General features: G+C 34.8%; 2 protein-coding genes across 2 annotated transcripts; one reads left to right on the top strand and one right to left on the bottom strand.

Annotated features, from left to right (window-relative positions):
- The first annotated feature begins 42 nt into the window (after positions 1-42).
- On the top strand, positions 43-11,443 carry LOC128217168 (uncharacterized). The gene is made up of 13 exons (XM_052924112.1): positions 43-158; positions 1,053-1,153; positions 3,271-3,474; positions 3,835-4,016; positions 4,282-4,441; positions 4,757-4,880; positions 5,232-5,355; positions 5,634-5,802; positions 7,499-7,674; positions 8,040-8,174; positions 8,587-8,769; positions 9,868-9,981; positions 10,649-11,443. Exons 2-13 carry the CDS (start codon positions 1,057-1,059, stop codon positions 10,805-10,807), a joined length of 1,827 nt encoding a protein of 608 aa, XP_052780072.1. The 5' UTR covers positions 43-158; positions 1,053-1,056; the 3' UTR covers positions 10,808-11,443.
- A 925-nt stretch (positions 11,444-12,368) lies between these two features.
- On the bottom strand, positions 12,369-16,145 carry LOC128220378 (kelch-like protein 24). The gene is made up of 2 exons (XM_052928752.1): positions 16,044-16,145; positions 12,369-14,846 (listed from the first exon to the last, which is right to left on the bottom strand). The coding sequence occupies exon 2, from the start codon at positions 14,815-14,817 to the stop codon at positions 12,670-12,672; it is 2,148 nt and encodes a 715-aa protein (XP_052784712.1). The 5' UTR covers positions 14,818-14,846; positions 16,044-16,145; the 3' UTR covers positions 12,369-12,669.
- Between the last annotated feature and the right edge of the window lie 13 nt (positions 16,146-16,158).

Raw genomic sequence — 16,158 nt, forward strand, 5'->3', positions numbered from 1 at the left:
TTTCAGAATTGTCTCCCCTCATAAATCCGGAAGTGAAAGTTGACCCGGTGTCTATGTAAACATTTACAGATCGAAATGATGAAAAATTGTGAAATATTTTTTCCAATTAAATAAGATTTATCGTTAACATTTGGTGTTTAATTTTAACGAATTGCAGCGTAAGTATTTTTTTTAAAAGCTTTTGACATTTTTTAATAAGTTGACATTTATAAACAAACTCTAATGAACACTTTAAAACAGATAAGCATTTCTGCCATTTCACATTAACATTCTCCATTGGGTAAAATTTATGTTAGATTTTAAATGAGAGAAATGTCCTATTTATCCAAAATTGGTGAGATTTTTTTATTTTAGTGAGATTTTTAATAAGAAATGGATAACGCAGTGATAACTCAGTGCTGAACAGTAATATTGTGAGGTTTTCAGAACATTTCTGAAATTGTGGACACTAATATTAAATATAGATTAAAACCCATGTAAACAAAACAAATCCATGTCACAAAACACTTGGCAACAAGTGTGTACATGATATTGATGAAAAAATTTGAAAACACTCAGTTAGTCCACCTAAATGGCCGTCAACGAGTCTTTTGAGGATTTTAACTATGGCGCTCACTATTGTAGCTAACGCTCAATCAGACCTTAGTCGACAGCAAAACTGTATTTAAATAAACAACAACAACGCTGTAATTCTATAATCAATCCAATCGAAATGGCAGAGTCCATGGACCATTCTCTAAAATTTAAACATCCTTAAAAAAAAAGAAGGTTGTTACCATTCAAATGTATATAAAAGGTAAAAACGCGTTGACCAAATTGGAGAACAAAATCCTTTACAGCTTCCTCTTTTCTTGGTACTTCAGGTCAATTTATACTTGACTCTCAGATTAGTTTGAATGATGATTAGTAAATGGTCATAGTATACTGGCAGTTGAAAAAAATGACATTTTTAGGTTTATCTTATGTTTTGGATTTTGGCAATCATCAGATTAAACTTATATAACAAAGTTTCAGCTGGTTTAAATATAAAGCATTCTGGCCTTCTATTCTAGAACAATGGATGACGAAGTGAAAGAAGTGACCCAGGCATTGCAGTCAGTGGAAAGACTGAAACTGGAACTGAGGGAAAGAAACACAGAGGCTGGTAATGATGGTAAGTTTTGTGTATCTGATATTAAATGTTTATTAAACTAAAATATGAAAACCTAGAATTCATGGTTATGAAATAATGATTTGTGTCAAGCCTGCTTGCGGTGAGTGAGACAAAGTTGTCGTAATGGTGGTCCTGTGTACATGTGTGCATCTGTCCAATTGTCTGTGCATCCATCAAGACTGAACCTTGTCCAGGTGGTACCTTTTAAATGCATTATAGGATTTTCAAAAAAACTTGCCATCAATGTTTACCATGGTAATGTGGCAAGTTGCACACATCACACAGGTCTGTACCTAAAAGGTCAAGGTCATGGATAGAGGTCAAAGGTTGAAATAATCCTTATCCAGGCCGTATTTTAACCATGCATTTTAGGGTTTTCAAAAAACTTGCCATGAGGGATCACCATTATAAGATGGCATGTAACTCACAAGACTGAGGTCTTGACTTCGTAGACCAAGGTCACCCATAGAGGTCAAAGGTTGAAATGATCCTTATTTGGGCTGTATCTTGACCTTGCATTATAAGATTTTCAAAACTTGCTAAGAAGGTTCACCATGATGAGATGGCATGTTGCGCACAAGACCCCAGGGGTATACCTCAAATGTCATGCTTTGATCCATGGTTGAAATGATCAGTGTCCATACTGTATCTTGACCATGCATTATAGGATTTTAAAAAAACTTGCCATAAAGGTTCACCATGATAAGGTGATATGTCACGCATAAAACCCAGATCTGTACCTGAAAGGTTAAGCTGACATTTAGAGGTTTAATGTCAAAATGAGTACTGTTGAGAGGATTAGTCTGAGCCCCCTCTGAGCCGCCTCTTAATCCTAGATTTCCATGAAACTTGACATGAATGTTTATGATGATGAAGTGGCATGTTGCTTACAAGTCCCAGGTTTGTACCTCAAAGTTCAAGGCCAAAATTAGAGGTTAAAGTAAAAATTAATACTGTCTGGACTAAACCTTGTTAGGGCTGTTTCTTTACCATGTATTATTGGATTTTCGAAAATCTGACCATGATGAGGGGTGATGTCACAGTTTCCAATGTTGCTCAACTCTGTGTTTTATCAATAGAATACACTCTTGATATTTTCACAGTTTCTTTTTAGTTTGGATATTTCAAAAGTTTCAGAACATGGTTGAATTTATGGCGTAAATATCTGAGAAAAGCAAAGACTGTATTGTAAGATCCATTTTTAAAGTGCTTTTGAAATTTAAACAGTTCTAGCCAATTTGTATTGGGATTTCAGTGTGCTTTAATGATGCTTTTGGTTCTATCAAATCAATAGTAGAGCAAGATGCCCATCTTAAAGTGGAAGAGATTGGGAACATATCAGGGATAAATATATCAGCATTTATTTGATTTAAAGAAAATTGATGTTTTGTGCAAATTTGATTCTGCATTTGAATGGAACAGAAGCTGGCACATGTTTAAAGGTTCTGTCATTGCTCTCTAAATTCAAATTCATAAGACCTTCGGCAGTTAGAAAAATGACTTGTGATAGCTTAGCACAGCAGGGGTGTCATGTTCATCATGTCTGCTTTATTTTGTGACAGCGAAGGGATTGTAACTCTGATCTCAGTACCTGAGCACAGTTGTGTCACAGGCTTATTTTATAGGGATCATGTTCTGTACACTGCTAATTACTATTTTAATACTAAGCGTCAAAGTTCTAAGATCGGTGTTGTTGCAAGATTATGCACCGGCAATCGCTGGTTACAAAATGTTTGCAACAGCACAATTTCCAAGTTTTGCGACACCCTTCATATAGCCCAGACCTAATGCCTTTTGACTTCTTGTATGTATTTTCACATCAAGACATGTCTATGCAGAGGCTGTTTTGAGATGCGCAATGCCGTTAAATGTGCCTTATACCAGTGTATAAACAGTATACTGAAAGAAGGATTGACAAAGGCATTTTCAGTCTGGTTTTCAAAAAGTGTGTGGATGGAAATGGGGAATACTTGGAGGGACTTATGCTGGTGTTGCCACTTCTGCCTTGTAATGGAACCTTTATTGTGAAGACAGAATTATAAACATTTACAAAAGTATACTGTATAAAAAATACATGTAAAACACTTCTTTTATAATATATGTATTTATTTATTCAGTGTTCCAGAAATGTGTAGAGTCCCTGGAAAATCTGAAGTTCATCAAGTCCAGCCTGGAAGGATCAGAGGTAACGGTAACCACCCCAGAGATAAGTGAAGAGTTTCTGACAGAGCTGAAACAACAGACTTTGATGCATCTCCCATCCTCAATGACTGAGGCAGCCAGAGGAAAGATTCTAGACCTTGTTCAAAAAACTTTTCAAGGTTTAACACTTTAACTCTTTCTTTATGTTTCCTTTTCTTTTATAGCTGAAATATGCTGAATGTGTCAGATTATTTTATCCTCTAATATTTAATGTCATTCCTTTCGTGCAAAAATGTGGTCTTCATTATTTCATAATCCAACATGTTAAAGGCTTTATGTTATTGAGAAGTGTTTCTAATTGTTAAAATTTACATATATGCTAAATGAATATAAATATTTGTTTATATTTTTTTTTATACCTTCCTCTTAAGATACATTATAGTGATCAAATTTGTTGATTCAATAGTAGAGGAACCACTTGCTGTATGTACAAGAACTATGAAAATAATGTTATCCCATTGCTTTACTTTAATTTCAAGAAACTGATGTTGTGGTTGTGTATGTATGCCTGCTGACATGCCCGTGGTACTCGTGCACCCAGCGTGAGCGTGGAGAGCAGGCCAAGTACAATCAGCTATTTATTGTGTACCAATCCACCATGGCCAGGGTGGTTTCCCCTCTAAACACAAACACTGTCGACCAAAACAATGTCATTGATAAGGTGAGGCAAACTAGTTTAGCAAAACATATATTTGAATAGGATACATGTTATAGTATGTAGTGTGCTTGCATGTAAGCAAATAAGAAACAAAATTTCTGGAAATATTCTCTTCAGCATCTGATCTTTGTATGTGAATCCAAGGTTAAATAGGTCAATCATCTCAATGGACATAAGGGTTTAACTTTAAATCAATTTTATTTAAGTTTAATTCAGACATTAGCCTCAGGTAATTGCCTATTTTATGAAGTACACATAAACATTGCAGGACTGGTTTTATGCGAGTGAGTTGTTTCACTTTGTCCAGTTTGTATCTCGAGGTCGGACACGCAATGTGGAGGCTCTATATTGTCCTGAGGGAGCCATCATATACCAGTCTGAAAATTGGAAACAGCTCAGACAGACACTGGACTGCACCAAGATTATGCGTACGATGCTTTTAGTTATAACTCTTGAATGTAGTTTTAATCACTGTTTGGGTGTCAATCTGTAACTGTTTAGTAGTTAACTTGTATCTGAAGTTATTATTTTATCAAAAGTGTTATTTTATTATTATTTTAATTAATAATTTTCATTTCATTTTCAGAAATGTGTATAAGATGACAACCGAAAGTTGCATAAGTTCCATTTAACTGTATGACACGGAATGTCTGGAAATGTGAACAGTTTGAATAATTTAACTTATTATGGTTTTACATATCTTTCATATGTACAAATGCAGTGATACTTTTTTGTGATTCCAGGTATGCGGGGTTTCCTGGAGGCTTGCAGGGGCCAGTCTGTGGGTGGCATCGGGAAAAAGGGCAAGGACGGAAAGTTCCGTCTGAATGAAGCCTCAACCTTTAGGCAGCTCACAGACTCATTCAGGTTGTGATTAGGAAATCATTTTATTTTGAGAATCAAACATAAACTGAAGTACTGCTTGAATAAACTATGTCTTACTTAGCAGTGTAAGAGCTATTTTACATATACCCCTGTATGTGTTAGTGACAATGTGAAGAAAACTAGAATATATAATAGAATATTAAAAGTTACTAAAATAAACTCATGACAATCATGAAGTGTTAAATTATTTGGGATTCTAGTAAATTGATACAATTAAACATACCAACCATGTGTAGCTCTCCGGAAATTCACTTTTTGTAATGTACATGTACATTAAAAAAAGTTCTTTAAATCGATCCCTCTTGTTACGAAATGTACTCCCTTTTTATCCAGATTGATGCACCATGGGTACAACAGTGTGAAAGGCCTGCCTCCATGTACAACAGAGTTCACACATACTGACCATCTCCCAGAGGTGGCTCAGAGGGCTGTCACAATGTTAAACTCTATGTACCAGGTATACCAACTGATGAAATTTACATGACGCTGTGCCAGATTTGAAGCTATCTTAATTTGAATTTAAATTGGTTTGGGTTTGAACATTATTTCAAAACAGTTAAACTGAAGTTTGTTTTTGAATTGTCCCCAGCACCAAAATTGCCATTCTTAAGTCAATTATGTCTCCAAAGTGAATAGGAAGCTAATTCAAATAAATTGTGTAATTCATTGTATGTAAAAGAAAAATAATTGGATCTTGTATTGCTTTCAACATTATGTCACATGCAATTTCTTCAGAACCCTGACATATCCAAAAAGGATGTGTTTGCTGTTCTTCTGGAGTGGCAGGGGCAGGTGGATAAGGAGGCTACCAACACCTACTCACCCCCAGAGGAAGTACAGGGCATTGTGGGTAACTGGCACAAACACATGAGACTTCAGGGAAAACCAGTCCCCTTGTTGAGAAGTATGGGAACATTTCTGGACTTTTCTATAAGAGCAATAACTATTGACTGATCTGTACAAAGAAAACAATTGTCATAATCTTGGTTTCGTCATTATCATTGGTGAAGTCGTTGTTATGAATGTTAGTGCCATATGGAAACGTTTTTTGTCCTTGAAACTTTGTAACTGTTATTTATTACTATTATTTTTACGTAAATGTGTGGATACAGTCCAGACGCAACTGGCAATGAATGTTAAAGTTTTAATTGACTCCACTATAAACACATGTATACAGTTCTATAGAACACTGGTAGAAATAATTCATACAATGTCATCAAAATTGTCTTGTAGCACAAGTGTGAGTATTATAAATTTGTAACACACATTGAATGTTTTTAAGTTTTTAACTGTTCCTTATAAATATATTTGTAACACAAATTAAATGTCTCATTAAACTGTTCCTTATAAATATATTTGTAACACAAATGTCTTAACTTTGGTAACACTCAAAGTCTTGAAATATGTTATGGAGCACCTTACAGTTTGAAGTCTTGAATACCAAAGACATCTTGTTGTTTTAAAAAATTATAGAAATGAAAAGAATCTTTGAAATGTCTCTCTCAGACTTAGCTATCTAAACTTGTCTAGCTAAGTCTGCTCTTAAAGATTATCTAGAACACAAAAGAATAAAGGTGCTAAAATCATGGCAAATGGAAGACGAAATAAATAACAATTTGTTTAAGAACAAAAACCCTTCAGATGTAAAAGAAATAAAATGTGTCAAATATTGCATATTATTTGAAGATGAAATATTATAAAGAATATTAATGAATTACTTATAAAATAACAATTATTTTCATACCAAATATTATATTGTTCATATTAATTTAAGATTTATGGGACAGTAACTTTATAAAATATAAAATAAAGTAAAACAAATTAGGAAATTTGACACAAAGATTTATAATTTTAGATTCACATGAAACTTGGTATCCACCTTAACAATCCCACATTGTGTGTATGTGTAACATTTCATATTACTCTGTCCAAAATATATATTTTAAGCTATACACCACGGTCAACTGAGCAAATTGAATGATCATTGGTATCAACTTGCAGTACTTCTTTTATATTTCATTTCCTTGTTATTATAAATAAATGTCAGACAAATGAATAAACATATTCTCAAATCAATGGTGACATTCCCTAAATGACCAGTATGATTTTCATGACAATGTGCTTAAATTATCTTATCTTTTCCATTGATAAAAGTTCACTTTGCTCTACATGGCTCTATTAGGCCTGTCAGATGAGCGCATGGAGATTCTGGCCTGATGATGAGAAAAAGGGACGCTGATGAGTCAGTTTAACCCTGCCTGGTTAGCTCAAAGACAAAGGAAATGGCCAACTCTGGAGGAATGTTTGAAATGAGGCTAGTTCAGGTCAGCGAGATGACCAAACAGAGTTGCTATCCTTGGTCACTTAATCGGGCGTAGATTTAGATACCTCTGTTACTTTTCCACATCAGAGAGATGACCACACAGAGTTGCTTTTCCTGATGTCCAGAGAGCTGTGGTCAATTATTCAGGCGCAGATTAGATACCTCTGTCTCTTTTTTAAGCCTGGAAGATGACCACAGAGAGTTGCTGTCCCTGATGTCCAGAGAGTGCTGGTCACTTAAGCAGGCCCAGATAAAGATACCTTTGTTACTTTTCTAGGTCTGTCAGATGACCACACAGAGTTGCTGTCCCTGATGTCCGAGATTGGTGGGCCGGTCAGCAAACTTGACCCTAGTCAGATTGTATTGATCACTCAGGCTGGTAGCTACATGTACAACCTGAACACTGCCACCAGTGATGTTGATTTCCTCGTTATTTATGCTGAAAACACAGAGGTATGGTGTGTTTGTTGATTCTCCATTTACACTTATTTGTGTCATCTATCAGCATGTTTTATAAACAAAATAAGACTAGCATTTTAAAACATAAATTTTTGGGGTAATAGCTCAAACTGAAAAATCATTTACTGTATAGACTTGGTTTTGTTAAGAAATCGAGACATGTTTAATATGTAAAATGTCTGTGCTTGTGTGACTTAAATCATATATGGATTCGTATAACTTAAATTTAATCTTTGTTATTTAGTTGAATGGAGTTGTTGAGGACAATATATTTTTCTTCATTAATTATGACATAATCCCTGCTTGTTTTTTTTTTTATAGTTTCCGAATTAAAATTTAAATCCTGTCACAATTAACAGAAATACCTGACAGCATGTAAAAGGTTGCCAGAGATATTTGAGAGTCGAGGGAAAAACAAGCAGATTGAGTATGGGGCGTATGAACTGAGATGCTTTGCTGAGATGGTGCACAAGGGAAGTGTGGTCATCCTGGAGGTAGGAAACCTGTGGCAGAATTATTTTGCTTTCATCACATACTTTTTTTCAAGCTTGTAAGTAATATTTGCAGTAACAGCAGAATGTATGTATACATTTACCTAAAATCAGGTAATTTCATAATAAGTTACGTTAACAGCAGAATGTATGTATACATGTACCTTAAATCAAGTAATTTCATAATTAGTTACATTAACAGCAAACTATATGTATATAATTATGTACCTTAGATCAAGTAATTGCATAACTAATGAATGTTAATTGATGGATTCATGCAAAACAATGTAGAAAATGCCTTTTTTATAGCTCCATTATGAAAGGGGTTACCAACAATGGGATAATTGTATTTGAAACACATTCTATGTGTTGCTCCTTTGCTTTAAGTTAGCATTATATTTTACATGCATTTCAGTTACTGTATGGGGATAACCATAACTACATGAGCCCTGCCTGGAAAGCCCTGTGTCGTCATAGAGAGGGTTTTGTAACGGAGAACGCCATCTCACAGTACATGGGGCTCATTAAGAACAACCTGCGTATGATTGACATAGGAAAACATAAGGACAACAGCCAGGAACGGAAACTCTTCTACCAGGTATTGAGCATAATGAATGTCATTTGAATGATTACATGTATATACTGTCGAACCTCATTCACTTAAACTCCCAGGGACCAGCAAAAATACATTGAGCCTCAGAAAATTTGAGCCAAGCGTGAATGCTTACCTTCAGTATAATGAAATCAGTCTTTTACATCCAGTTTGAGATAACGAGGAATTCGTGCCATGCGAATTCAAGCCAATGGGGTTCGACTTTATACATTTATGTGTCATTTAATATATTGTTATATTCATTTTGTGAATTAATCAAGTATGTGTCATGGTTTGGAATCAAGATTCTGCTGGAATGTTATATTGTAACATAAGTGCCAGTCTGAATTCAGTCGGCACCTTAATTTTTCAAAGGAATTAATAAAGTTTCATGTTGCTAATGTATCTCATAGATTATCCTGGAGTCTTTTAGGTCAACAATTATTAAATTATTATTATTATTTACCAGACTTCTCAAGCACTTTTTTCATGTACATTAACACGTTCAAAAGTACTGTACAAAATTACTAGAATGTTACAATATTTAAAAAGATAAAAATAAAAATATTTAAAAAATTGAAACATCAATATTACTCAAGTCACAGATTTAATTCAAATGTAAAATAAGAGTTAAAAAGACACACATAAAAATAAGATACAGATAAGACTCTAAAGCGACAAGGTTATCAAAGTAATTAGTCCAGATAAAACTTCTTAAAAAAGTGAGTTTTAAGTGCTCTTTTAAACACTGGCAGAGTTTCACAGCTTCTAAGTGTTCTAGGTAGGGCATTCCAGAGTTTAGGGGCTGCCGTCATGAATGCACGATCACCATAAGTCACAGTCCTACTACGCGGTACAACCAGTGATAAACAATCATTTTGGGACCTAAGTTGTCTGGATGGGATATAAATGTCTAGCATGTTGCGTATGTAAGTAGGGGCCTGTCCGTGAAGCGCTTTAAACACAGTAAATATGTTAATTTTGTTTTTAGATGTACCATAGGTTGTAAAGCCTCAAGTTTATGATAGTGGATGTCTCACTCCCTGGTAGTAAGTTAAATACGGTAATCATAATAATGTATTATACATGTATATATGTTTTCAGATTTACCACAAGTTGTACAGCCTGGAGTACATGATAGAGGGTGCCCCACCCCCTGTAAGGTGTACAGGACCTGTGAGGGACTTCATCATGAGAGTCAGGACTGCACCTCTAGAGGTAACCATACCTGTCAAGTCGCATGCATTCACAATAGGAGTAACGATTTTAAGCCCAAAATCATGTTCTCAAGCTGACCCTATTGAATCTCATGCATGTTGGTGTTTGTCTTTGCTGAGTATCGAAATTGTATTATTCTGTAAGTTTTAATATGGAAAAGAAGGAAAATATATCGTTAATATATATGCCTGTTTTTTGGTACAACAAATTTATGGAGTTGTGTGTTGAGACTCAGGTCCACTTCAACTTAAATGCTACCGTATTGCATCTGGCCCCAATTTCTCGAAACATCTAAATATGTTCCTTATATGAACAGAATTAAGCTAAGCTTACTATTTTTGTTTTAATATAATTTGCTTAAAATTGGTGCCTGGCTCCTTTGCATGCTGTGATTTGAGAGGCTTTTACCTCTATAATCATTGACCAAAGTCAGTTTTATGTCTGATGGAAATCATAGCTTATGCTGAACCACATTCATTAGTTTAATCTTGCAAGGGTTTAAAGGTTGTGATTTTCCCAAAATTGATGTAGCAAAGTTTCAATTAAAAATGACTTAGCAAATTAGAAACCCCTTTTAATTGGCCTTAAACTAAAAATTTACAAAAATCGGACCTCTCAAATTTAAGACATTACCGTATACAGTTCAATATTCACTTTCAACCTTCAGGGTGACCTTTCCCGAGAAGAGCTACACAGCGACTGCAGAAAGAAAGTGGCCAAGTTTCGAAACACACTGGCCAGTCGGACAACTCGCCTCCACGAGAACTGTGACTTTAACCTACTAGTTGACTGGATATTGACTGTTAGAGGACTTAGTCATTCTTGATATATTCATACTATAGTATTTTTATACTTTTATAGTGATCCAAATAATCCAAAACAACATCACTATTAGTCTCAATGGCTTGATGGAGAATTTTGGAGCTTTGATTGTCATAGGTACATACACAATATCTGTAGTCATGTACATGTTAAATCACTGTTGATTGAAGTGTAAGAACCATTTCAAATTTTGTATAATAACACAACAAAACTTACAAAATTGGGGCAAATTGCCAAGTATAATGAACATTGCCTTTGAATGCATGTCATCACCTTCCAAAGAAGTTAATATTGTTATGTTGAATTCTTTTGATAAGGAGTGCAATATAGTTAAATATTTTGAATGAATGCATATGACTTTAATTATCTACAATGTTTAAGGATAGATTATATATGTATATACAAATATTGTTATTCCAAACGTCTATTATGTTTTGGTATTTTAAACCATCAATTTGTCATTTTTTTAATTGTACTTGATGTTTACATAATTTTTGTGATATTTTTACAGTCAAGATAAAAAAAATCCTTGTTTTTTAGTAGTTGTTTTGAAGCAATTATTTCTCTGAACATAGATTAATTTTTTGAATTTATAATTTGATTTTATAATCATTTTTTATATCTCAGGTAATAAAAGATAACCAAATTTCTGTTTTTTCACAATTACTCGATTCCACGGTGTGAATTTCACATTTTATATGTAAGCGACCAAAAATTGGAACATTGTTTACTGTTACCAAGAGTCAAACCATGTGTGGTATAATAATACATGTACTTGCTAGTATTTCATTCCTACTTTTGTTCTGCTTGTTCAAATGTAGACACCATACTCAGGTCCCTAGGTTGAGGGTCAAGGTCAATGCATACATTCACTTACATTTTGTGTGTAGACCCTGTTTTGAAAATAATTGGGAACATTTTTTCCTGACACTGTCCCATAATTGTAATGAAAGATTTTTGTACACACCTTGCATGTACCAGTAGCTAAATGGTCTGGTTACACTTAGAAATTTAATAATGTATGCACATATTTATATAATTAATTGTCTGCCGAACACACGTGTAACTCACTTCTCTGGGTGATTTTGAAAAACTTTACGCAAGTCAACTGCTTACCATAGTCGGTCTATGAGATGTACCTATAAAGAAGGGCGCTTACTGAAGTCAAAGTCTATCGTTGAGGTTAAGCTTAATACATTCATGCCTTTGGGCACAATTTGATTTTGATTGATCTTGGTTTTTTTGTGTGGGTTTCTAAAATGACTTGGTCCGAATATGTAACACATTAAGGTATGTCACATGGCTTTGATCAAGTCAAAGGTCAAATTCACACTTCAATCTTGATTCGTCCTTAGTAAAGTATCGGCATTTAATGTAGTAAAAGTAAGTTATTCAATTCAAACATATCTTTTTTGTTTCATATTAAGATATATGGATTACGGTTCTGAAGCAAATCATGCAATTGATGTCACTTGTACAGAGACAAAACCGCTTATTCAATATTAAAGAGTTATCAATTAATGAGCAGTGTGTATTTAAAGTGTTTCTTAATTTAAACAACACTGAATTCTTTACTTTTTATTCAATATTGCACATCAGTATGTATTCATTATATTAAAAAGAAGTGTTCAAAATAATTTACAAAAAAATCAAGTTAATTAAAGTAAAGTCCTAGTTCTAAGGAACTGCTTGAGGACAGATTGCACAACATTATGTTATCATAATTTTTTTCAAGAAATATACGTTACTGCTCAACCAATATGTAGAGGTTTTCTAGTCACATTATAACCCTCGACAAACAAACGTACATGAACTTTGATTCAAGAAGGGAGGGTGGGTGGGTGTGGTCATAATCCATTTTAAGCATTATATCAATTTACTTCTTGGAGAAAGAAATCCAGGCCTTTGTTTTTTCCCTTGACATTGATCAATATTTCTCTTTAAGTCTCTTGTCAACAGCCTCGGGCTAACACGCATAACAGCTCCAAACAGGTGGTTCGACTTTCTTTCAAATGGCAGTCTCAAGTCCTTTGAGGTGGAAATTCTCTTATTTTTGATGTCATATTTATGGATGACATCAGTTTCCCCAACCATGTCAAACCCACCCATTATATAAATGTTTTTGTTGTGGAAAACTGTTGCAAATGCCATCAAATGTACACCGTTTGTTTCAAAAATAATTGTTGGGGGTCCTAAGGTTTCATTGAAATGAATGAACTTCCCGTTTGGATTGACTACATAGATATCCTTGTTGTGTGTGCATGCTATTCCAAGACTGAGAGTGAATGGCAAAGGATAGTAGAGAACTGTACAGGTCTCTGTCACTGTGTTGAAGCACTGGATGTCCTTCAAGTATGCTCCAACCTTGGTACTGACAGCACCTCCCAGAATGTATAAACTGGTGTTCACTGTTGCATACGCTGCATCATATGTTGCTATTCGAAGTGTTTCAACTAGAGTTTCCCATTCTTTTGCACCTGATTCATACTTTTCTATTGACTGCAGAGCATTCAATGCGCCAGTCCTTGTGTCAAAGGTGTTATCGGATCCACCAAGCACGAAGACATTGCCATGCACACACCCCATAACATGTGCCCAGCGAGGATGATTCATCCTGGCCAGTTCTGACCAAGAGTCATCCTCTACAGAGTACTGGTAGAAGCATTTTGGTGTCTGTGAACCCCCACTCATGTAGATATGTAGATCAGTTGCAACCGCTGCAAATGCTGATCCTCCTGCTGAACTTGTCAATGGGGTTAACTCAAACCATTTTTTGTGTCTTAAACTGAAGCATGCTGCCTCTATCCCGCTTATGTATGAACTTCTTTTTAACACTATAAAACATGTTTCTTTTCTGGGATATTCGAGTTCAATTCCATTTTCTTCATTGTTTATTTTCTTTTCAACAGCAGTCTTTAGCATATCCATACATGCTTTGTTAGTCTTTATAATCTGACTGTCCTTTAGACTAGATTCAAGAAGTGCGAGATCAATGAGTGTTAGTCTGACTAGGGATAAAATTTGGTGTAGATCTTCTAAACCTTTGTTATGTTTTGCCCATTGTAAAACAAACTGAAACACACTGTTTTCATCTTCAACATCTAGATTTTCATTCTTCACTAGATTTTTGATATTGTGTATATTTAATTCGCTAATCAATTTTAGTTGATTGATATGTTTAAAATTATCAACAAGGAACTGCCATGCTCCATCTTTCAGCAAATCACAGGAAAAATGAACTCCAAGTTTCCACAAATCAACACAGTTTGTCACATCAATATTTTGTAACAAAAACTCTTCACATTGCAATTGCAAAGTAGAAATTTGCAAGTAAACAGCTGTTGAAAGAATGTCTTGAGATATGGAGAAGTTTAATTCACATTTTCCAAAGTAAATATAGCTCAAAATGCTTGAAAACACCTTAGAGTCGACACCTTCGAGAACTACAATTTCATCCGAAGATTCTTTCATCCCTGAACCAAACATAGCTGTAAAATATTCAGAGACGGCACTCAATATAAGTTTGTGACACTTATGCACTATGGTACCCGTTCGAATTCCAATATCAGACAGCTGTCTTGGTTCTGCCAATAGTCTTGGTATTCGCATCTCAAATATCGAATTGCGTAAACAATTCAACTCCAAATTAATCAAATCTTGAATATTTTCTCCTTTAGACTTTGAAACTTTTTTGTGTCTTATCTTCTGATCTACTGACAAATCTAAATGAAGACTATTGATAATCTCTGTACATTTTGGTTTTAACACTGTATCCCCGTCATACAGGAACTGAACAATATTTTCAACATCTTCAGCTGAATATCCCAATGCTTCAGTAGTAAAAGGTTTGTCTTCAGACAGTTTCTTTTCAAGTGTTTCCGAAAACAAACATAGGATCAATTTATGAAGTTCAACATTGCCCTTGTTGGTGGAGATAGTAGCATCAAGAAGATATTGCTCTTGTCTAAGTTTAGAGAGACCTTTTGACAGCTCCTCGAAATGTAGTTTTGCCATTTTATTTGTGTATGATGTATTCTGTGTAACTGAAATGGATAAAATTGATATACATAAATGATCACATAACATGATTGTAAAAACAGAATTGTTAACAAAATTACCTAAAGGATGCACATAACCTGGTGGTACTGGTCTTGCAAATTAGCCAATTTATTAAACATAGTATGAACCAAAGCATGTTTGTGCACACTGACCGACTGTTTATGTTTTAAAAAAAGCTGTAAGACAGGCCACAATTTTCAAATGTATCTTATTAAGGTATCAGCATTCGGTTGTCAGATTAACACAGTGGTTAGCACACTTGATTCTCACCAAGGCAACCCCTGTCTGGGTGGATGTGAGTTTGGTTTGTGGTTACCAAGCCGGACAAGTGAGTTTTCTCCACATTTTCTGTTTACCCCACGATACAAGACCACACTTTGTGCAACATTGTGCCAACGCGAGAGATTTAGTACAAGTTTATATAACTTTCTTCACAATCATTGTACAGTAAATTAAAGTTTAAATTAAATGAGGGTAGCAAAATGATTACTTAAATTTAATTTCAATAAAATAAAAAAGTAAAATGTGTCAGAACAATTTAAAGTGAGATTATAATATAAATTATTCAACAATCATAATAGTAAGTTTAGCTTGATCCTGTTATAAGGGAAATTTGGACCAGAGGATGATATTATCAAAGAATTGTATGAGAGAATTAAACAGTAGTACTGCACTGCTAAACGTGTCTCCTACATGTAGGTACTAAATTGCTCCTAGGATTCTAGATAAAATTGCCTCTAGAAAATTACTGTTTTCACGATAAGTAGCCAGGAGAGTTATTCATTTCAGCTTAGCTGTATTCACAATGAAGCTAAATTTTGGACCAGCTTTGCTTTTTAGGTGGAAATTTTCATTTATTTTGCGATGCAACCAGGCTATCCATGGTCCCCGGAGAATGAGCGTGTTATGCACCAGTCAATTGTAACAACGTCCCCCAAGGTCCCGGAAATAGTGAGGACTTTAACTTTCGGTCCACCCAAGCACGGGTAAAAACTCTGCCGTACGGGGACAAACTGCTAGTAAAATCCCTGCAAAATGCCTGGACGCACACCAGGGACCCTAGGTAAGGCCCATTTCCCGCTATTTATATAACCTGAAACCCCGTGTTTGACAGTCAAATGTCTCATAACGAGAACAAACATCTTACTCGTCCGGTCAATAACATAAGATAAAAAACATACCGTCGTGATTTCTGCCATGTATATATTAAATGTGTGAAAATGCCACAATAATAGAAAATGGAATAATTTTGTCATTGACAGGTATTTGTTGACATAATCGCCTAGCATTCAAGGG

This window comes from Mya arenaria, chromosome 2, assembly GCF_026914265.1.
Source record: "Mya arenaria isolate MELC-2E11 chromosome 2, ASM2691426v1".
NCBI lineage: Eukaryota > Metazoa > Mollusca > Bivalvia > Myida > Myidae > Mya > Mya arenaria.

Coding starts and splice junctions, on each gene's coding strand:
- LOC128217168 (XM_052924112.1), top strand. CDS start 1,057: ATGGATGACGAAGTGAAAGAAGTGACCCAGGCATTGCAGTCAGTGGAA. Junction 5,356..5,633: donor TGTTAAACTCTATGTACCAG/GTATACCAACTG, acceptor CAATTTCTTCAG/AACCCTGACATATCCAAAAA. Junction 5,803..7,498: donor ACCAGTCCCCTTGTTGAGAA/GTATGGGAACAT, acceptor TTACTTTTCTAG/GTCTGTCAGATGACCACACA.
- LOC128220378 (XM_052928752.1), bottom strand. CDS start 14,817: ATGGCAAAACTACATTTCGAGGAGCTGTCAAAAGGTCTCTCTAAACTT.